General features: G+C 49.7%; 1 protein-coding gene across 3 annotated transcripts in view; it reads left to right on the forward strand.

The window, feature by feature from the left end:
• Window positions 1–21255, forward strand: part of ATG16L2 (autophagy related 16 like 2) — a 38005-nt gene that overhangs the window by 7104 nt on the left and 9646 nt on the right. Inside the window, exons 2-12 of one of the 3 annotated variants that reach the window (XM_087965940.1) lie at window positions 3038–3131; window positions 8065–8185; window positions 8389–8462; window positions 9200–9442; window positions 10797–10862; window positions 13154–13252; window positions 14368–14430; window positions 16271–16379; window positions 17781–17886; window positions 18678–18748; window positions 20933–21004. In XM_087965940.1, the coding sequence (XP_087822066.1) occupies window positions 3038–3131; window positions 8065–8185; window positions 8389–8462; window positions 9200–9442; window positions 10797–10862; window positions 13154–13252; window positions 14368–14430; window positions 16271–16379; window positions 17781–17886; window positions 18678–18748; window positions 20933–21004 (1118 nt within the window). Of the gene's footprint in view, window positions 1–3011; window positions 3132–8064; window positions 8186–8388; window positions 8463–9199; window positions 9443–10796; window positions 10863–13153; window positions 13253–14367; window positions 14431–16270; window positions 16380–17780; window positions 17887–18677; window positions 18749–20932; window positions 21005–21255 lie in introns of all 3 variants that reach the window. The other 2 variants (XM_087965942.1, XM_087965941.1) reach the window with 2 other exon arrangements.

Genomic DNA, 21255 nt, shown 5'->3' on the forward strand with positions numbered 1-21255 from the left:
ACTGTGTGCTCTTGTATTGTTATGGCTGAAGCTGAAGTATTCATTGACAGGTAGGACATTGCAATGTATGATTTTATATACTATACTTAGATCGGACCGAAGGCGGCGTAGTTCTAGGTTTTCTAGGTCTAGAATTTCGAGTCTGCACTTAGAAAAATGCCACGGACCTGTGCCACAGACGTGCGTGACAATAGAGTCCCCTTGAGTGTAATGACTTTAACACGCGTAATCCTGTAGTCATTATATTTGGCCCATTAGGCAGCTGAACTCTTACCATGTTCTTGACAGTTGTTAATTAAGTTGGACTTACCTTTGATTGCTTAATGGAGCGATAACGGCTGGCAGTTTTTTTTCCAGGAAGTGTCTAACGGGACTTGAGTAGTTTTCCAAAATTCATTGCCGGCAGCTAAAATAATTTTTGGGTAAGCCTTCAAGTCACTGTTGACTTCTGGTGAATGGCAAAATTTCAGTTGTGGTTTGTGTTAGGGATATACACCCTAGCAGAACCTGCATGGCAGTCAGGCAAATATGTGAGATAAACGTTGTTGTAGTTTACACTCAGTAAAACAGATACAATGTGCTAGTTAAATAGTTTATTCCAGTAAGATTGTTAGCATAGTCAAACAGTCCATATGTCATACACTAAGTTCAGTCCGTCCGGGGATTAATCAGTTGCAAAGTCCAGTGTCAAAAAAGAGGTCAGTAAACTTACAAAATCAGTCCAGCAATATATCTCTTCGCAGTAGAGATATGAAGAAGTTAAAACCTCTTTTCTTCCTTCAGCAACAGTAGCAGGAAACACGCAGTTAACTATCCATCATCGTCAGCAAGCAATCCAGTAAACCAGTAAGCAATTCAGGTTCTCTTGCTCCCTCTTATGGCGATTTACAGCCGCACCCAAAATTACATGCTTTGCATTTAAAGTGACACACACTATCATAGTCTATATATTATTTTACCCAAACTAAGTTAGGTAACCTATGTTATTCCTAACAGTTTGCCATTGCTTGCTTCCTGGGGCTGAGAGAGAAAGGCTGGCCCTAGGTCACCCAGCCAGCTTTTGTGCCTCAGGTGTAGAACTAGAACTCACCATCTCCTGGTGATTGGCCCAAAGTCACCCAGCTGGCATGCATGCCTAAGGCAGAACTAGAACACACCACCTCCCAACTTCTAACCTGATGCTGTAATAGAAATGATTACAGAACAGGAAAAAAGGGGATTTGCTGCTAGAAAATGAGGTACAGCTCACCTCAGTGTCGCACAAACACTATTAACCTGGTTACTGAAAGAAACCAGCCAAAAAGGCCAGAAACTCTCTCTCTCTCTCACACACACACACACACATCATAGCTTACAGTCATATGACTGTGAAATGCTGCACCCAGTCCCAAGCAGGTGAGCTGGTTGCCAAGCATTGAAAATTGTGGTTCTGTAACTAAGGTGTGTTTCTGTATCACTCTGGGTGTCTGGGTGTAGATTTTGGAAGTCCAGAGCCAGGTAATAAGTTGTTTTTCAGGGACTGCAACGTTCACAAACCGAACAATCGTAAGTCAAGAAGTATCTAGAAAGCATGAGAAATCCAACTCAACTCCCAATTCCGGTTGGAGTTTGGGTAACTGAATGGAGCCAGCAGAGTGTTTTACTGGCCGGATGCCTTTCCTGTCGCCAGTACAGAGTTTTGTTCAGCAAATATATTCTGTGATAACCCAAAGGGGCATGGCACAAATAATCAGATAATCAGTGGGAGTCCCTTTTTTAGCTCCAACTTTGACCCCGCAATGTCCTGGTTACCTTCTGGGCTGGAGAAAAACTCTCCCAGGAACAGCCTTGGGCTGCAGGGAATCAAGTCCAAAACGTGGCCAACAGAAACTGTAACTATAAGTCCAATCAAGGCAAAATGAGGTCATTTGTCCGGCAGGGCAGGAGAAGGAATTCCAGATGTGAAGGTATGGCAATAACTCAACACGGTTGGGAAGATGCCGGGAACACAGATAACCAAAGTCAACACAAGATAAACTCACATTTGTTCCCAGCAGCTGCCGCACTCAGCATTCATCTCTTTTAAACTCTCATTCTCAGGTGTGCCTAATGAAGGGAATCAGGGCCCTTTCCTCCCCCGTAAGCCATTCAACCCACATTGCTCCCTTCTCCATTCCTCCCTGCGTGCCCTAGGATGAAGAGGGGGTGGGCCTGGGTCTTCCTCTGAACTCCCACTCCCTTGTTCTCCCTCTCTCCTGCTCTGCCCAGCTGGACTTTGCCCTTCCCCAGTTCCCTCCACACCTCAGTCAAGAAGTATCTAGAAAGCATGAGAAATTCAACTCAACTCCCAATTCCAGTTGTACAATTTGACTCGGATTTTTGTTCATGTCCAGGGCTGACTTCCAGAAAAGGACATCGATTAAGACAGACCATCTTGGATGGAAAATATAATACTGCAACCCTCTGGTACAGGATTGCAAGGGACCTTGGCGGTCTTCTAGTCTGACCCCCTGCTTAAGCAGGAGATCCCATACTGTTTCAGACAAACGGTTGTCCCGTCTCTTAAAAGCCTCCAATGATGGAGCACCCACGATTTCTGGTGGCAAGCCGTTCCACTGGTTAACTGTTCTCGCTTTTATATATTATATAAAAACTCCATGAGTTTCCATCCGTTGCTTCTTGTCTTTCCTTCTGGTGCTTTGGAGAATAATTTGACCCCCCTCTTCTTTGGGGCAGCCCCTCAAATATTGAAAGACTGCTATCATATTCCTTCTGGACCATATTCCATGGTCCTTCTCTTCACGAGACTAGATATACCCAATTCCTGCAACCGTTCTTCGTAAGTTTTATCAGTCCCCTAATCTTCTTCGTTGCTCTTCTCTGCACTCTTTCCAGAGTCTCAACATATTTTTAATATAGTAGTGACCATCACTGGATGCAGTATTCCAAGTGTGGCCTTACCAAGGCGTTACAAAGTGGTCCCCTGGAAAATATATTAATATTAATCGTTCCTTTTCTCTTTGTCCTCGCAGCTGATGTTCTCATTCCTGTCTTGCAGATACCATGCTGCTAGAAAAATGCGACTTGGATGATCTTTCGGTGCAGTTCCAAATCCCCTCTGTGGATCACCAGACGGGGGTTCCTGCTTGCAGGTAACCAAAAACGTGGGCTTTGCTGGCTTCAAAAGAGCAGGTGCAGATGGATGCTGAATCGCATCCCGGTGGGTTTGTTCTCCTGCGTTGCGCCCTGCGCTCGTGAAGTGGCTGTTTTGCACAGCTCTGCACAGGGCTCAAACGCCTTGTATCCCATAGAGCAAGGGTCTCCAACCTTGGCAACTTTAAGACTTGTGGACTTCAACTCCCAGAATTCCTCAGCCAGCTTTGCTGAGGAACTCTGGGAGTTGAAGTCCGCTAGTCTTAAAGTTGCTAAGGTTGGGGGTCCCTGCATAGAGCACGTTGCTGAGTTTGTGTCTGGGTGTCTTTTGTCCTTGGGGTGGACAAGCTTTTTGCCTTAGTGTCTTCTTGGATTTGAAGTACCTTGGAATCTGATTAGATTCACAGAGTTGGAAGGGACCCTAGAGGTCATCTAGTCCAACCCCCTGCCCACCCAAGCAGGAGACCTTACACCATTTCTGACAGAGGGCAGTCCAGCCTCTTCTTGAAAAGCCTCCAGGGATGAAGCTCCCACCACTTCAGAATAACAGAATAATAACAGATTTACAGAGTTGGAAGGGACCCTAGAGGTCATCTAGTCCAACCCCCCTCCCAAGCAGGAGACCTTACACCATTTCTGACAGAGGGCAGTCCAGCCTCTTCTTGAAAGCCTCCAGGAATGAAGCTCCCACAACTTCTGAAGGCAACTTCTGTTCCATGGGTTGTTTGTCTTCCCTGTCCAGGAAATTTCTCCTTATTTCTTGGTTGAATCAATCAAAATTGAGCTGGAAGGGACCTTGGAGGTCATCCAGTCCAACCCACCCACCCACCCGCCCAAGCAGAAGACCCTATACCATTTCTGACAGATGGGCAGTCCAGTCGCTTCTTGAAAGGGTGCGCGTAGGTTGTGTTGGCTGAGGATCCTCGCAAACTGTTTCCGATATTCCTGCGACGTATGGAATGACAAACGTCGCTCCATGTATTCTTCTCTCCGTTGTCTGTCTATGGCAGGGGTGGGCAAACTACGGCCCGCGGGCCACATCCGGCCCGTTGGTCTTTTTAATCCGGCCCGCCGAAGATTGGTACAGAATTAAGGTTTGATGTGAATGATTGAATGATTGCATTCATTTGATTTTGACTTGTAATGACAGGCATTTCGACACCAGGTGGTGCATTAGGCGCAGTGACTTGATTTTGCGGAGATTTTGCAGTTTTTTATATGTATCGTATCTTGTGCTGACCCGGCCCGTCTGTCAAATTTTAAAAGTCAATGAGGCCCCCGAGCCAAAAAGTTTGCCCACCCCTGGTCAATGGAGATTCTCCGTCCTCCGGGTCATGGTTGTCCCAAAGGTGCTTTTTTTTTCTTCAGGAAGGAACTGGACTTTCTGCTTTGAAAAACCAGAAAGTCCAGTGGCCTCTTTGAAGAAAAGAGAAGCGCCTTTGGGACTCTTCGTTGTCTGTTAGAGAGGCGATCCTGTAGAGCAGGGGTGTCCAACCTTGGCAACTTTAAGACTTGTGGAATTCTGGGAGTTGAAGTCCACAAGTCTTAAAGTTGCCAAGGTTGGACACCCCTGCTGTAGAGCAATGATGGTTAACCATTTTGTCACCGCGTTCTAAAAATGCGATGTGCACGCGCGACAGTGTACCCACATGCCTGCCTGCAACCCTAATGCAATGCGCGCTATCACTTCCCACTCCCCCACCCCCCTGCGCATGCATGCACTACCTCCCCTGCACCCCTGCGCACGCGGGTGTGACACCCCCCCACGCTCCTCCCCGCACCCCACACATGTGTATGCAATACCCGGCCTGTGCTCCGTTTTGGGCCTAGTAGGCCTCCCTGCAGCCTCCTGGGAGTAAAAACAGGCAGTGGGGTGGGGGGAAATGCACCCCCCACGCCCCATTTTGGGCCTAGTAGGCCACACTGGAGCCTCCTGGGAGTAAAAACAGGCAGTGTGTGTGTGGGGAAATGCACCCCCACGCCCCATTTTGGGCCTAGTAGGCCTCCCTGCAGCCTTCTGGGAGTAAAAACAGGCAGTGTGTGTGTGGGGGGGAATGCACCCCCACGCCCCATTTTGGGCCTAGTAGGCCTCCCTGCAGCCTCCTGGGAGTAAAAACAGGCAGTGGGGTGGGGAAATGCACACCCCACGCCCCATTTTGGGCCTAGTAGGCCTCCCTGCAGCCTCCTGGGAGTAAAAACAGGCAGTGTGTGTGTGGGGGGAATGCACCCCCACGCCCCATTTTGGGCCTAGTAGGCCTCACTGCAGCCTCCTGGGAGTAAAAACAGGTGGTGGGGGAGGTGCGATGTGCAGGGGGAGGTGCGATGCCTGTTTTTGCTCCCAGGAGGTTGCAGGAGGCCTACTAGGCCCAAAACGGGGCACGGGGGGTTTGCACATGAATGCATGGGAAGACTTGGGGGGGTCACATGTGCATGCATGGGGGGAGCAGGGGGGGTTCATGCACACCTGCGCAGGGGAGTGGGGTTAGCGGGAAGCGCTAGCGCGCGCATTGCATTATTTTACGCGGCTCATTTTTTGCTCCCAGGAGGCGGAAGGGAGGCCTACTAGGCCCAAAACGGAGAGCGCAGGGGTGGGATGCACCATGCTGCGCTGCACAGAACCCCTGCATCTCCCTAATGCGCCCCCCCACCCCGTGCATTCGCAGCAGAGACTCGAAAATCAGCTAGCCGGTGGGAGGCGCCCACCACTGTCCTCCTGTCCCGGGGTGTGCCCACCCCCCCCAGGCCCCCCCCCCCCGCCGGGCGGGGGGGGGGGGTCCCCCCCCCCAGGACCCCAACCCAAAAACGGGCCCACAGGCCCGAAAAAACCCCGCGCAGGGCCCGGCAACCCCCCCCCCCCCCCCCCCCCCCGCCCCCGCCCCCCCCCCCCCCCCCCCCCCCCCCCCCCCCCCCCCCCCCCCCCCCCCCCCCCCCCCCCCCCCCCCCCCCCCCCCCGCCCCCCCCCCCCCCCCCCCCCTTTCGCGCCCACCCACATCTCAATCGCTTAATAAACAGGACTATGACACTTTTTATACATTTGCATATCCTGTCCAATCCAATCTATACCTTCTGTTTCTATACCTTCTACATCTATTGTATACACTTCCTTTTCTTACTTCTATTGTCTATCTAGTGGTACCATTTTTTCCTATATTGCTGTGATGACCGAGGGTGGGATACAAAATAAATACAGTCACAAAAAAACAGGTGAAGTCAAATCGATACGGTCGTTAAATAAATCACACGGTCCTTAAGTAAATCTGGCTTTTCCCATTGGCTTAGCTTGTCAGAAGCCAGCTGGGAAGGTTATACGTGAGGAATCGCGTGACGTTGTAAATGACATAGGCCGAATTTTGATCATGGGACGGTGGGAGAAATGCTGTGATGGTCATAAGTGTGAGGACTGGGAATAAGTCACTTGTTTTAGTACTGTTGCAAACTTGATCCCTTGAAGACGGGTGGACATCAACTCCCAGAATGCCCCAGCCAGCATAGCTTCAAGTAGCCTGTGATGACCCAGGGTGGGATACAAAATAAACACAGTCACAAAAAACAGGTGAAGCCCCTTTTATTCCTTCACTTTGCTTCCAAGCTCCAAATATCTTTGACTGGAGACAAAAAAACTCCCCCACAAACAGTTATGAAAAGGAGGAAATGCCGTTTAAAGTAAAAATGTCTATAAATTATAAAGAGTAAAAAAACAACACAAACCAGGCAAGATAAGGGCTTGAAGACGTCCACAGATATCGGAACACACACTGGGAAAGACGCCAAACTCAGAGAGGAACCATAAACTAGAGATATTTCCACGTTTTGTTTCCAGCACTCGCCCATATGCATGTCCGTCCTCTTAGCCAGTTGCAACGCTGCAGCCCATTTAAGAGGATCAAGGCCCTCTCCTCCCAAGTAGACCACGTCTCTCCCTTATCCTCTCCTCCCTGCGTGCTCTAGGATGGAGACAGGATGGGCCTCTGCCCTTCCCCAGTTTCCTCCACAACCTCCGGAGCCAAACCTCAGCTCCCTGTGGGCTGTTCCTCCTCTCCCTCGGAGTCAGTCTCCACCAGGCATGACAATTGCATAATATTCAGAGTCTACTTCTTTTAATTCAATGGTCAATTTATCCATTTCCACACGCTCATAACTTTTTTTTAATTACTAAGCCTTCGGATGGTATACAATCTTTCTTCCAACACCGCGCATAGGCTATCCTTGCTGCTGTTAATACATGTAACACCGAATATTTTATCTTTCTGTTGTATTTCCTTTTCATTATCCCTAAAGGAAATAATTCCGGGACAGAATCTCTTTGACTTCCAATTCATTCCTGTAACCACGTTTGTATTTTCTTCCAATATTTTTTCGCTTCGGGGCATAACCACCATGTATGATTAGAAGGTACCAGTTTTTTTGGTCTGCGTTTCCAGCAGTTTGGGTTTGCGTTTGGATAGATCTTGGCCAATCTTGCGGGTGCCAAATGCCAGCGATAAAACATTTTATGTTAGTTGTCTTTATAAGCCGCCAATTTTGTTATCTTGCGGTTTATATTCCAGATTTTTTTTCCCCCACTCCTCTAGGTCAATACTATATCCGAAATTTTTGGCCCATGCTATCATGTAGACTAAGCATACTTTCAAAGCATCTCCATGTTATTCTGTTAACATGTAGAACTACTTGCCACCAGAAATTGTGGGTGCTCCATCCCTGGAGGCTTTTAAGAGGAGATCAGACAGTCTGAAATGTTACAGGGCTTCCTCCAAAGTCCCCTTCCAACTCCGTTATTCTGTTAAGCCAATCGCAGATCTGGTTGGGTCAGAATGCATTTGTGACAGGACGCCCTGGGCAACTTCAGGCTGGCTTCTAGTCAGTTTCACTATCTCTCCAAGGCTCCTTCCAGGAAGGTCCTGGTTTCTAACCCAGAATGCCCTTTGCCTGCAGCCCCAACCACGAGTCTCCCACTCACGTCCCTGACACAGTTTGGGATCCTTCAACGCCGTTGACGTGCCTTCAGAATCGCCATGAAGCCAACCTCTTGCAGTTGGAGATGGCCAACGGGGAGGTAAGCTTTGGAATTGGGCAGGGGTGGGCATCCAAAATTTTAGCAACGGGTTCCCTGGAGGATTTCCAGGGAGGAAATTGTGACTTCCCATGATGCTCTGAAGTCCTTGAGGCCTTCCATGTTTTGTTAACCTGAGGACTTGCTTACCTGGGGGCAGAAAAAAAGGACCTGACGCCATCTCTCTCTCTCTCCCTCCCTTGCAGATGGCATACAAGGTGTACGAATTGAACCAGTTGCTCCAAGCTAAGGATGCGGCACTGGAGGACCAAGAGGGCAGGTAAGGGGGGTCTCTGAGGGGCTTCTGGTCTCTTTCTAGGTGCAGGCCTGGCATCCTGGGTCTCTTGCCCCAGGTGGAAGAAGGACAGGGCTATCTGAGAGCTGGGCCATCGGCTCAGTTGGTGTCCTGATCCTCGACCTGTGAGTCCCAACCGTGGCGATTTTAAGGTGTGTGGACTTCAACACCCAGATTTCCCCAGCCAGAATTCAGGCTAAGGTAGGACTAGAATTCCCATCTCCTGGTGATTGGCTCAGACATCCAACTGGCAAGGTGCGTGTAGGGGTAAAGGTGCTGGCCTAGAAACTGGGAGACTGTGAGTTCTAGTCCCGCCTTAGGCATGAAAGCCAGCTGGGTGACTGGACCAATCATCAGGAGACGGTGAGTTCTAGTCCCGCCTTAGGCATGAAAGCCAGCTGGGTGACTTTGGGCCAATCACCAGGAGACGGTGAGTTCTAGTCCTGCCTTAGGCATGAAAGCCAGCTGGGTGACTTTGGGCCAATCACCAGGAGATGGTGAGTTCTAGTCCTGCCTTAGGCATAAAAACTGGCTAGGTGACTTTCGGTCCAATCACTAGGAGAGGATGAGTTCTAGTCCCGCCTTAGGCATGAAAGCCAGCTGGGTGAGGAATCCTGGGAGTTGGAGTCCACCAGTCTTAAAGTGGCCATGGTTGGGGACCCCCTTGGCCCAGAGGGTCAGATTAAGAGGGAGCCCAATTGTCCCCCTTTCTCCTCTTTCAGGCTGGCCGCTCTGACCGGCCAATTCTCGGCTCTGCAGGGCCGGCGCTGCCACTTGCAAAGCCAGGCGGAGGAGCTGAGGTGCAGGAACAGCGCCCGGAAAGCCGAGTACGATTCCCTGCAGAGGCATTTCCAGCGGCAGGACAGGGCATTTCGCCAGGCGCAGGAAAACGGGGAGCGGCTCCTCAAGAAGGTCCTGCAGAAGAAGGCAGACTGGGCCCAGCAGGAGAACCAGAGGATTGAAAGGTGAGGAGTGGGCAGGGGAAGGGTTGTCCTTGGACACCTGGAGGGGTCCTTGGTGCTCTCTGAGCTGGGTGGTTTTCGTGCAGACGTTTCATGACCCAGCTAGGGAACATCATCAGTGCTAGAAGGAAGTGGGGTATGTGGAGGAGGAGGAGGAGGAAGAGGAGGAGGGAGGAGGAAGAAAATGACTGGTGGGTTCTTGATGGTCTCTGAGCTGGGTGGTTTTCGTGCAGACGTTTCATGACCCAGCTAGGGAACCTCATCAGTGCAAAGAAGAATTGGACACTCGCGCTGATGGTGTTCCCTAGTTGGGTCATGAACCGTCCGCAGGAGAACCACCAAGGTCAGAGGGCACCGAGGACCCCACAATCATCATTGCCTTCCTCCTCCTCCTCCTCAACACCGCAGACCAGAGGTGGGATTCAGCCGGTTCTGACCATTTCTGGAGAACCAGTAGTGGAAATTTTGAGTAGTTCGGAGAACCGGCCAATTCCGCCTCTGACTGGCCCCACCAACCCCATTTTATTCCCTGCCTCCCGTTGAGTCCCAGCCGATCGGCTGGGTCTCCTTTGGTTGCCCTGCACAGGAGAACGGAGCTGGAAAGCAGGTTAGTGGGATGGGGAGGGAAGGGGGATTTTGCAGTATATCCTTCCCCTGCCACGCCCACCATGCCACCAAGCCACGCCCACAAAACACCACACCCACCAAGCCACACCCACAGAATGCCACACCCACAGCTGATCAGCTGGGTCTCCTTTGGTTGCCCTACACAGGAGAACGGAGCTGGAAAGCAGGTTAGCAGGGTGGGGAGGGAAGGGGATTTTGCAGTATATTCTTCCCCTGCCAGGCCCACCAAGCCACGCCCACAGAATGCCACACCCACAGCTGGCCAGCTGGGTCTCCTTTGGTTGCCCTGCACAGGAGAACAGAGCTGGAAAGCAGGTTAGCAGGGTGGGGAGGGAAGGGGGATTTTGCAGTATACTAATGCTCTGATGCTCATTGAGAAAAATCCTTTCTTAGTGAGGCACCTAGAAGCCAAAAAGAAGATATGTGCCAAATTTCAAATTTGTAGGCTTTACAGTTCTGGAGATTTTGTGATGATGCGTGAGGGGCATTTCGCTTTTATATCTATAGATAAACAAATATTAACAGTTGAACAGAGTTGGAAGGGACCTTGCAGGTCATCTAGTCCAACCCCCGCCCAAGCAGGAGAGCCCCTACATCATTTCTGACAGATGGCAGTCCGGTCTCTTCTTGAAAGCCTCCAGTGAGAAGAGACTGGACTGCCATCTGTTCCGAGCTTCCAAAATTTTCCAAACAAAAAGAAAATAGACGAATCTCGTCCTTTTCCTCGTAGGGAGAAGCAAACACAACTGACCAGGGATCTTCAGGCGGCCACTAGGTCCGTACTCCAAGTAAAAATGTGAGTTTGGCATATTTTTAACCTCTGTAAACACCCTCCTCGGGTGTCACCCCCACCTTGCAGGCTGGCCTCTACTTACGACGGTCGCTGAGCTCGCCAGGACAGTCGTAACTCCTAAAAGGGGTCATCAAGTGATTTTAATCATCATCTTTTTTTGCGGGGGCCTTTCGGCAAATCATGAAACGAACTCCCCCAGTCGTTAACCAAACCTGCCCTTGTTGGAGTCTGACTCTGAGGGGGAAATGGAGCAGCTGACAGGGAGTGGGAGTGTGGCTCCCGTGGCTGTGGAGGAAACTGGGGAAGGGCACAGGCCGGCTGAGCATTCAGAGGAAGACCCAGGCCCATCCACTCTTCATCCTAGAGCACGCAGGGAGGAACGGAGAAGGGAGCAACGTGGCTTATGGGAGAGGAAAAGGCCCTGATTCCCTTCATGGGCTGCAGCTGGGAAGACTGTTTAAAAGGGCAAACTGCACATGGCAAAGTTGCTGGAAGCAAAGCGTGCATTATCTTGGTGAAGGCTTATCTGGGTTTTGGCGTCCTCCCAACTGTGGGTGTTGCGTTATCTTGTGGAAATCTGCAATTTATCATCCTAGTCTGGCGTGTTAATTACTTCAGTGTGGTTTGTGTTGTTTTTTTTTTAATTTCTAATTATCTTTACTTTGGGTTCAGACTGCATTTACTCCCTTCGTAGACTGTTTTTGGAAGAGTTTGTTCTCCCGCCGAGGATAATTGGACATTGGGGGCCAAGTTGGAGGCAATTAAAGGGAATTTATTCTATTTTTGTGACTTTGTTATTTTTGTGTCACGCCCCTTTGGGTCATCCCAAAACCCATCTTTTGCTAGGAGGAGGGCTTGCTACCGGTTCGCACCGGTTTGGCTGAACCGGGTGTTAATTTTACACCTGGTTCGCTGAACCGGTAGCTGCAGGTCTCCATGCAGCCTGTTTTGGATGCCAGGTAAGTGCAGGGCACAACATGGAGGCTCGGAGAGGGCAAAAAATGGGCCACCCAGAAGTTCTGAAAGCCTCCGGAGCCCGGGGAGGGCAAAAACAGCCCCCCCGCCATGGTGCAGGAGGCTAACTAGGCCACGCCCACCATGGCCACGCCCACCCAGCAACCGGGCAGAGAACCAGTTGCTACATTTTTTTGGAAGCCCACCCCTTGCTAGGACGTGTTCTTTTGCTAGAAACCAGAGGTAAACATTTTAATGGTTTATCTTGGTTGTTTTTGTTGGTTTTAAGTCCCCTAGAGCGACGTATAGGTTTAGCAAATAAAGGATAAAATAAAATAAAATGACGCAAAGTTCAGGAGGAAACGGAACCATCATCTTCGTTTAACAAGCCCGTAATTCCCTTAAGGGTTGGAGTTTGGGTCACTGAATGGAGCTAGCAGAGTGTTTTACTGGCCGGATGCCTTTCCTGTCGCCAGTACAGAGTTTTGTTCAGCAAATATATTCTGTGATAACCCAAAGGGGCATGGCACAAAGGCAACACAGTCAGATAATCAGTAGGAGTCCCTTTCTTAGCTCCAACTTTGACCCCGCAATGTCCTGGTTACCTTCTGGGCTGGAGAAAAACTCTCCCAGGAACAGCCTTGGGCTGCAGGGAATCAAGTCCAAAACGTGGTCAACAGAAACTGTAACTATAAGTCCAATCAAGGCAAAATGAGGTCATTTGTCCGGCAGGGCAGGAGAAGGAATTCCAGATGTGAAGGCACGACAATAACTCAACACGGTTGGGAAGATGCCGGGAACACAGATAACCAAAGTCAACACAAGATAAACTCACATTTGTTCCCAGCAGCTGCCGCACTCAGCATTCATCTCTTTTAAACTCTCATTCTCAGGTGTGCCTAATGAAGGGAATCAGGGCCCTTTCCTCCCCCGTAAGCCATGCAACCCACATTGCTCCCTTCTCCATTCCTCCCTGCGTGCCCTAGGATGAAGAGGGGGTGGGGCCTGGGTCTTCCTCTGAACTCCCTCTCCCTTGTTCTCCCTCTCCCCTGCTCTGCCCAGCTGGACTTTGCCCTTCCCCAGTTCCCTCCACAGCCAACGGAGCCATACTCCTCCTCCCTGTCAGCTGTTCGTCTTCCTCCTCGGATTCAGACTCTGACAGGGGCAGGACAGATTCTCCGTGTGCCCAGAGAGAGAAATATCTGCCTCTACCGAGGATCGAACTCACCGCCTCCTGATTGGGAGGCGAGAGCTCCACCTCTAGGCCACCGTAGAGGAAGCTCAGCAATGCTTTAAGTGAAATATTTTTAAATTTTCCTCTGACTGTTCTCCTTTGTTAGAGACTTGGTAAAAGTGAAACCAGGGGAGAAGAAGTCGGCCAGCAGACACGACTCTGAAGAGAAGAAAGGAGGTGAAAAATTGTGGAAAAGACCCTTCAGGTAAGGGGTTGCCTTTAGCAGGTCATCTCTCCGGTCTACAGGTGGTCCTTGACTTACAGCCATTCGTTTAGTGACTGTTCACAATTACGACGGCACTGAAAAAAAAGGGACTTATAGCTGGTTTTTGCGTGTTGTGGTTCGCTGGCAGCTGGTGCAGACAGCAGTGGAGTCGGACAGTGAGGAAGAAAAGGGACCAGCCTGGGAGTGTGGGGAGGACTCGGACGAGGGTCCTGCATCCGATGCGGAGATGGGGCCAGGACCATCTGGGAGTGGGGTGCTGGCTCCGGAATCTGGCAGCAGCGAGGCAGAGGAGCAGCGGGAGCCTGTTCCCAGTGCGCGTATGCACAGAGCTGCTAAAAGGCAAGAGCAGCCGAGACAAAAGGGGCGACTTGGGAGGTGATTGGCCCTCCCATCAGGGATAAAAGTGAGGCCAAGATGACGAAACCTTTGCAGGAAGCAAAGTTGTTCGATAGATTTCGATTCCTCCTTGAAGCCTGGTTGGTTTTTTTCTGGTACTTCGGTTGGTTTCTGTTATAATTAATTGGATACTTCTGTTTTTTGGGCCACATTCCACAGCAGTGAAAGGTGAGTGCTTATCTTGGGGGACTATTTTAAGATTAGCTCTGGCTGGGAATGCAAGGAATTCCCAGCGTTGCAATAAAATAGGTTTTGCTTTTCAAACAAGTTTGTGTTTCGTTACGTTTGACGAAGCCTGGGTCAGAATATCGCAGCATCCTTGGGGGGGAGGGTCACATAATCAAAATTCGGCCGCTTGGCAACCGACTCGGAGTTACGACGGTTTCCAGGGTCACGTGGTCATCGACCTTGACGGCCTTCCCAGCCGTCTTCCAACCCACAAAACCGATAAGGGGAAGGAAGCCAGATTCGCTTAACGAAGAGCCGGCTCACTTATAACAACTTGCAGGGACTGGCTTAGCAACCGTAGCGGAAAAGCACGGCTTGCATCACCTCGGGGCCCTTGCCTGGCGATGCGAGTTCCAGTCCCGATGGCGGTCGTAAGTGGAGGACTACCTGTAAACATCCCCCCTCCCTTCCCTTCTTCCTTTGATGATTGCGGGGTTTTTCCCCTTCCGACGTCCTATTTTCATCTACAGGTCCGCATCGGCCTCCTCGCTCAGCACCACCAAATACAAGGAAGCCGTCAAGGGATGGTTTGAGTAAGTTGTTGGCGCCATATCCTTCCGGTTCTTTTGCCAGAACATTTAAAAAAAAAAGAAACCAAAACCCCAATGGGTCTATTTCTGAAATCCACTCGCTCTTGCAATCTGCAATTTTAAAGTCCCTTCTTTCCCTCCCTTTCTTCTTCCTTCCTGCTTCCCTCCCTCTCTCCCTCCTTCCGTCCCTTCCCTTCCCCACCTTCTCCTTCCTCCCTTTCTTTCCTTCTTCTCTTTCTCTCACCTTCCTACTTTTCCTTTCTCTCTTCTTCCTTCCTCCTTCTCTCCCTCCCCCTCCTTCCCTTCTTTCCTTCCTCTCTTTCTCTCACCTTCCTTCCCTTTCTCTCTTCTTCCTTCCTTCTTTCCTTACTCCTTCTCTCCCTCCCTCCTTCCCTTCCCCACCTTCTCCCTCCCTCCTTTCTTTCCTTCTTCTCTTTCTCTCACCTTCCTACCTTCCCTTTCTCTCTTCTTCCTTTGTCCTTCTCTCCCTCCCTCCTTCCCTTCCCCACCTCCCTCCCTTCTTTCCTTCCTCTCTTTCTCTCACCTTCCTTCCCTTTCTCTCTTCTTCCTTACTCCTTCTCTCCCTTCCCTTCCCCACCTTCTCCCTCCTTTCTTTCCTTCCTCTCTTTCTCTCACCTTCCTACCTTCCCTTCCTTCTTTCCTTACTCCTTCTCTCCCTCCTTCCTTCCCTTCCCCACCTTCTCCCTCCCTCCCTCCTTTCTTTCCTTCCCTCTCTTTCTCTCACCTTCAACCATAACAACACAAAAGTTGTTCAGCTTCAACCATAAACAACACAAGAGCAAACAATAGATACAAACTCAAGGTTAACCGCACCAAACTTGATTGCAGGAAATACGACTTCAGCCACAGAGGGGTCAATGTCTGGAATCCTCTACCTGACTCTGTAGTCTCTTCCCCAAACCCCAAAAACTTTAACCTTAGACTGTCTACTATTGACCTCACCCCTTTCCTAAGAGGTCTGTAGGGGGCGTGCATAAGCGCACCAATGTGCCTACCGTCCCTGTCCTATTGTTTCTTTTATTTTTCTTACATGTACCCATTTCATGTATTTATAACTATGTTTATACTTATACCTATTATATTGTAAGCAATTGACAAAAATAAATAAATAAATATAAATAAAAATAAATAAACACCTTCCTTCCTTTTTTCTCTTCTTTCTTCCTTCTCTCCCTCCTTCCTTCCCTTCCCCACCTCCCTCCCTCCTTTCTTTCCTTCCTCCCTCTCTTTCTCTCACCTTCCTTCCTTCTTCCCTACCTCCCTTCCTCCCTTTCCTTCCCCCACTTCCCTTCCTTCCTCCTTCTCTCTTCTTTCTTTCCTTCCTCTCTCTCACCTTCCTTCCCTTTCTCTCTTCTTCCTTCCTTTCTCTCTCTCTCTCTCTCTCACACACACACACACACTTTTTCTTTCTTTCTTTGCTTTTTCCTTTCTCTTTCTTTCCCCTCCCCCCAAATTTAACTCAATCATTAGTTGACATTTTTAATCTCTCTCTTTTAGGGTTAGGCGCGAACGGGTGTATGAAGCAATTAAAAAGTGTGCATGAATTGGTGCTGTTGACATCGTTGTGTGGAAGGTGTGAACGAGGAAGCCACAGATGGGTCACCTGTTCGTATGTTGTATGTTTGCATGCAGCAGGGCCCAGACATGAGTCGGGGGGAGTTGGGAGGGAAATTGCATCCCCTCTACACGGATAGAATTCCGGGGGAGATCCTTCTGCTGGGGGACATGGATGGGGGAAGCGAAGGAGACAAAGCGAATCCAGGGGGAAGCAGCGAATGGGCGAGGGCCGTGAAGTCAAACTCGGTTTTTCTGCATTTGCAAGTTTCAGGCTGAAACGTGGGAACTCGGTCAGTGGTGGGTCCGTGGATCAGTACTGCCGCTTGTCTTCCTGTGTGGCCACCTGCCTCCCCTCCCGTGTGGCCGATGAACAAGTAAGCTCGCGTCTTCTGACACCTGTCAATCAGCCCCTGCTTGTGCTCACCTGGTTTGTGCTATCCTGGTTTAATTTTGGCTATCGTGCGCTCCAAGGCTGAGGAGAGCAGTGGTGCGAATCCACCGGGGTAACAACCGGTCCAGTGAGTGCGCGCGCACAGAATTTAGAAAAGACCCTTTTTTAACTGTCAACCCATAAAAGATTTCTCTGGTCTTTTTAAAAAGGGAGGGGGGGAAGCAGTGCAGCAGCTTGCAAAACCGAAAGTGCATTCCACAAATGTTTTCAAAGATAGTCACGAGGTGACCGAAGTTTCTGCCTGGTTAGACAGTATATAGTTAGTTTGGGAACGAGAGCTGCCCCCTTAAGGGAATGCTTCATGGGAAATGTAGTTCATGCCTCTTGGGGGGGATGTAATTCATGTCACGTGGTCACACCTGTAATCCTGATTGGCCTCTGAATTGATCTCTGGTTGGGCTGGGGGAGTTTTTTGGGGCATTCTTACCTGGACCCCAGCATTGTGCTGGAGTCTTCCTTTGCTATAATGCTATGGGATGAAAATAACCATCTTTTTACACTATGGAGGCAACTATTAAGGCAAAGATTGGACATTAGATGAATCTCAACGTATCTGTGAGTTATACCTTGAGGATGCCTGATATAATCCAATAAAATTAACTTTGCATGGAAGCCTTTGTAACGTTGGACTGCTTGTCTCTATTCAGCCAGAAGATTGGAGACTTGAAAGTCAAAAGATGGTTATCTTCATCCCATAGCGATATACCAAAGGAAAGACTCCAGCATGATGCTGGCGTCCAGGTAGGCAGAATTCTAACGGGAGAGCATGATAGATGATTCTTGGCTTTGGAGGTGTCCCATTGGAGAATATGAATTACGATACACCCAGGGGTTGGAGGGAGGGAAAACCAGGGTCAAGGGTGACAATGAATGATGTATCTCAAGAGTCGGCTACACCCAGGCAGTGCCGGTGTGTTAACTCCCAATAAATCATTTTTAAGTTTTGGAAGCTTGGCTCGAGACTCATGATGTAATTGGGGGTAACTGCCGGAATCCTGACATAATATTTACCTTCTGCTGTAGCCCCGGTGAGTAAAACAGCTAATGCACAGCCAACTGTTCTGTTGTGTGAATCAGCTGTGCTCAAAAACAAGGAATTTTCCACTTAATGAGCATTTCCTCGACTTACGACCACAATGGAGGCCAGCCCTTCATGACTGCTTCGGTTGCTAAGTGAGACAGTTGTCCAGCAGCCTCCATTTTGCGAACTTCCTTGCCACCGTTGGTAAGGGGATCGCTGCAGTCGTTCGATTCCACCTCAACGGCCCAGAGTCAGGTCGGCCGTCTTCTTTTGAACCCGTGCCTTATCTGCTCCCTTCCCCAGGAAGGCCACCTCTCGGAGATCCACGCGGTCACCTTCAGTCCAAACTCGGGCCTGCTGGCCACGGGTGGCACGGACAGGCTGATTAAGCTTTGGAGTGTGGCTGGAGGTAAGTGGGTGACCAAAGGCATCACGTGTCTCTTCGGAACAGCAGGCACCAATTCAGACACGGGTCAGGAACAAGCCAACGTAGGCAGAGCGGATGGAAGGGAATATTTGTAGCTCAAGGTTGAACTGTGGGGTCCTTGGTGCTCTCTGAGCTTGGTGGTTTCCTTTGCAGACGCGTTTCATGACCCAGCTAGGCAACATTATCAGTGCTAGAAGGGAGGAGGAGGAGGACTGTGGGGTCCTTGGTGCCCTCTGAGCTTGGTGGTTTCCTTGCAGACGTTTCATGACCCAGCTAGGCAACATTATCAGTGCTAGAAGGGAGGAGGAGGAGGACTGTGCGGTCCTTGGTGCTCTCTGAGCTGGGTGGTTTCCTTGCAGACGTTTCATGACCCAGCTAGGCAACATTATCAGTGCTAGAAGGGAGGAGGAGGAGGACTGTGGGTCCTTGGTGCCCTCTGAGCTGGGTGGTTTCCTTGCAGACGTTTCATGACCCAGCTAGGCAACATTATCAGTGCTAGAAGGGAGGAGGAGGAGGACTGAGGGGTCCTTGGTGCCCTCTGAGCTGGGTGGTTTCCTTGCAGACGTTTCATGACCCAGCTAGGCAACATTATCAGTGCTAGAAGGGAGGAGGAGGAGGACTGAGGGGCCCTTGGTGCTCTCTGAGCTTGGTGGTTTCCTTGCAGACGTTTCATGACCCAGCTAGGCAACATTATCAGTGCTAGAAGGGAGGAGGAGGACTGTGGACACCTCTGGCTTTGGAGCTCCCCTTCTGCCCTTTCTGGTTGTTTTCAGGCTGCCTGGAGAAGAAGGAAACCTTCGACGGATCCAGCGGCAGCATCACCAGCCTTGCCTTCGACCCCTTGGTGAGCACGCAGTCGGTTGGGTAGGAAAACTGGGCGAAGGAGAAGGAAGCTGAGTGCAGGTGGAGGGAGGAAAAGAGAGAGCAACAAGAGAGGAAGAAAAAAAGAAAGAACAAGACAGAAAGAGAGAGAGAGAGGGAGGGGAGAGGAAGGAATGAAGGAGGGAGGGAGGGAGGGAGGAGGAGGAAGGAAGGAAGGAAGGAAGGAAGGAAGGAAAGATAGAAGGAGGAAGGGAGGAAATAAGGAAGGTGGGAGGAAGGGAAGAGAAAAAGAGATAAGAAAAGAAGGAAGGAAGGAAGGAAGGAAGGAAGGAAGGAAGGAAGGAAGGAAGGAAGGAAGGAAGGAAGGAAGGAAGAGAAAAAAAGAGATAAGAAAAGGAAGGAAGGAAGGAAGGAAGGAAGGAAGGAAGGAAGGAAGGAAGGAAGGAAAGAGAAAAGAGATAAGAAAAGGAAGGAAGGAAGGAAGGAAGGAAGGAAAAGAAAAAGAGATAAGAAAAGAAGGAAGGAAGGAAGGAAGGAAGGGAAAGAGAAAAAGAGATAAGAAAAGAAGAAGGAAGGAAGGAAGGAAGGAAGGAAGGAAGGAAGGAAGGAAGGAAGGAAGGAAGGAAGGAAGGAAGGAAAGAGAAAAAGAGAAAGGAAGGAAGGAAGGAAGGAAGGAAGGAAGGAAGGAAGGAAGGGAAGAGAAAAAGAGATAAGAAAGAAGGAAGGAAGGAAGGAAGGAAGGAAGGAAGGAAGGAAGGAAGGAAGGAAGGGAAGAGAAAAGAGATAAGAAAAGAAGGAAGGAAGGAAGGAAGGAAGGAAGGAAGGAAGGAAGTCTTACAGCACAAAGTTTGATCAGTGTGTCCTCACTGGGCAAGTGATCAACCTGTCCAGCCTCTCAGAATCACTGAACCACAAGATGGGCAGCGAACCAATTTGAGAAATAAAACAATATTTAAAAATGTACTTCGGAAGAGTTTTTCCCATTTGCGTACAGCAGAGGGCAGACAAAACTGCTTATGAAAACTTCAGCCCAACGCACCATCCCATCCGATCGACATTTGGGAAACGTAGAACTGCTTTCTGCCCTAGTAAATAATTTGCTTGTATTGCTGTCTCAAAGTCACCCAGCTGGCTTTCAGAGCTAAGGCAGGACTAGATTTCCCAAGTCTCCCGGTGATTGACCCCAAATCCCACCCAGCGGTCGTGCTAGGACCTTGATTTGAAATCTTGGCCTTTGAAGAACCTCAAGCAACCCTGAGAAACGCGCCGCTGGGAGTTTTGAGGTGGTCCTTTGGCTTTCAAAGGAGTAAATCCTTGGAAGGGATAGTTTTCATCCAAGGGCCTTCAAACTTGGAGAGTTTAAGACTGGTGGACTTCAACTCCCAGAACTCCTGAGCTAACGTGACTTGGAGGAGGGTTTCTGGGAGTTGAAGTCCACCAGTCTTAAAGCTGTCAAGTTTGAAGAGCCCTGATCTACAGTGTCTATCTTCTATCTCCATGTCTATCTATTCTGTCTGTCTGTCTCTATCTATTCCAAGGGTCTTCCATCTTGGCAAGTTTAAGAGTGTGGACTTCAACTCCCAGAACTCCTGAGCTAACATGACTTGGAGGAGGGTTTCTGGGAGTTGAAGTCCACCAGTCTTAAAGCTGTCAAGTTTGAAGAGCCCTGATCTACAGTGTCTATCTTCTATCTCCATATCTATCTATTCTGTCTGTCTGTCTCTTATCTATTCCAAGGGTCTTCCATCTTGGCAAGTTTAAGAGTGTGGACTTCAACTCCCAGAACTCCTGAGCTAACATGACTTGGAGGAGGGTTTCTGGGAGTTGAAGTCCACCAGTCTTAAAGCTGTCAAGTTTGAAGAGCTCTGATCTACAGTGTCTACTATCTCCATATCTATCTATTCTGTCTGTCTGTCTCTTATCTATTCCAAGGGTCTTCCATCTTGGCAAGTTTAAGACTTGTGGATTTCAACTCCCAGAATTCCTGAGCTAACATGACTTGGAGGAGGAATTCTGGGAGTTGAAGTCCACAAGTCTTAAAGCTGTCGAGTTTGAAGGCCCCTGGTTTAATGGGACGGAGAAAGAGACGTGGGGGAGAGCTTTCAAGGAGAACTTCAGATGCTTCCTGCCCCGTAGCTGGGGGGGTTTACGCTCTTATGCCCCTGACGCGGCTGTTTTTTGTCTCCAAACCCCCTTCCTTGTTTAGGGCTGTTGCGTCTTAGCCGCCACGTACGACAACGCGGCCCAGTTATGGAAGGTGGGGGACAGCAGGATTAAGGTGAGTCCATCTGGGGTGGGTTATCTGGGTGGGTGGGGTGGGGAGAAAAACCACCACACACACACACACACACACACACACACACACACACACTCCTCCTTGGCTAAAATCTGTTCAGAGGAGGTTGGGTGGCAGAACTTCAAAGGTGGCCAAAGCAGGATCGGAGCAGTTGAGAAGAAGGCAAGAACTACGTTTAATGGAGATTGGTGGCATTGGCAGAAGCTCTGGGGTTTGATTGTCCTCGTCTTACC

This window comes from Notechis scutatus, chromosome 5 (genome assembly GCF_049901735.1).
Source record: "Notechis scutatus isolate UNSWTSFEM ecotype Mainland chromosome 5, rNotScu1.2, whole genome shotgun sequence".
Lineage (NCBI taxonomy): Eukaryota > Metazoa > Chordata > Lepidosauria > Squamata > Elapidae > Notechis > Notechis scutatus.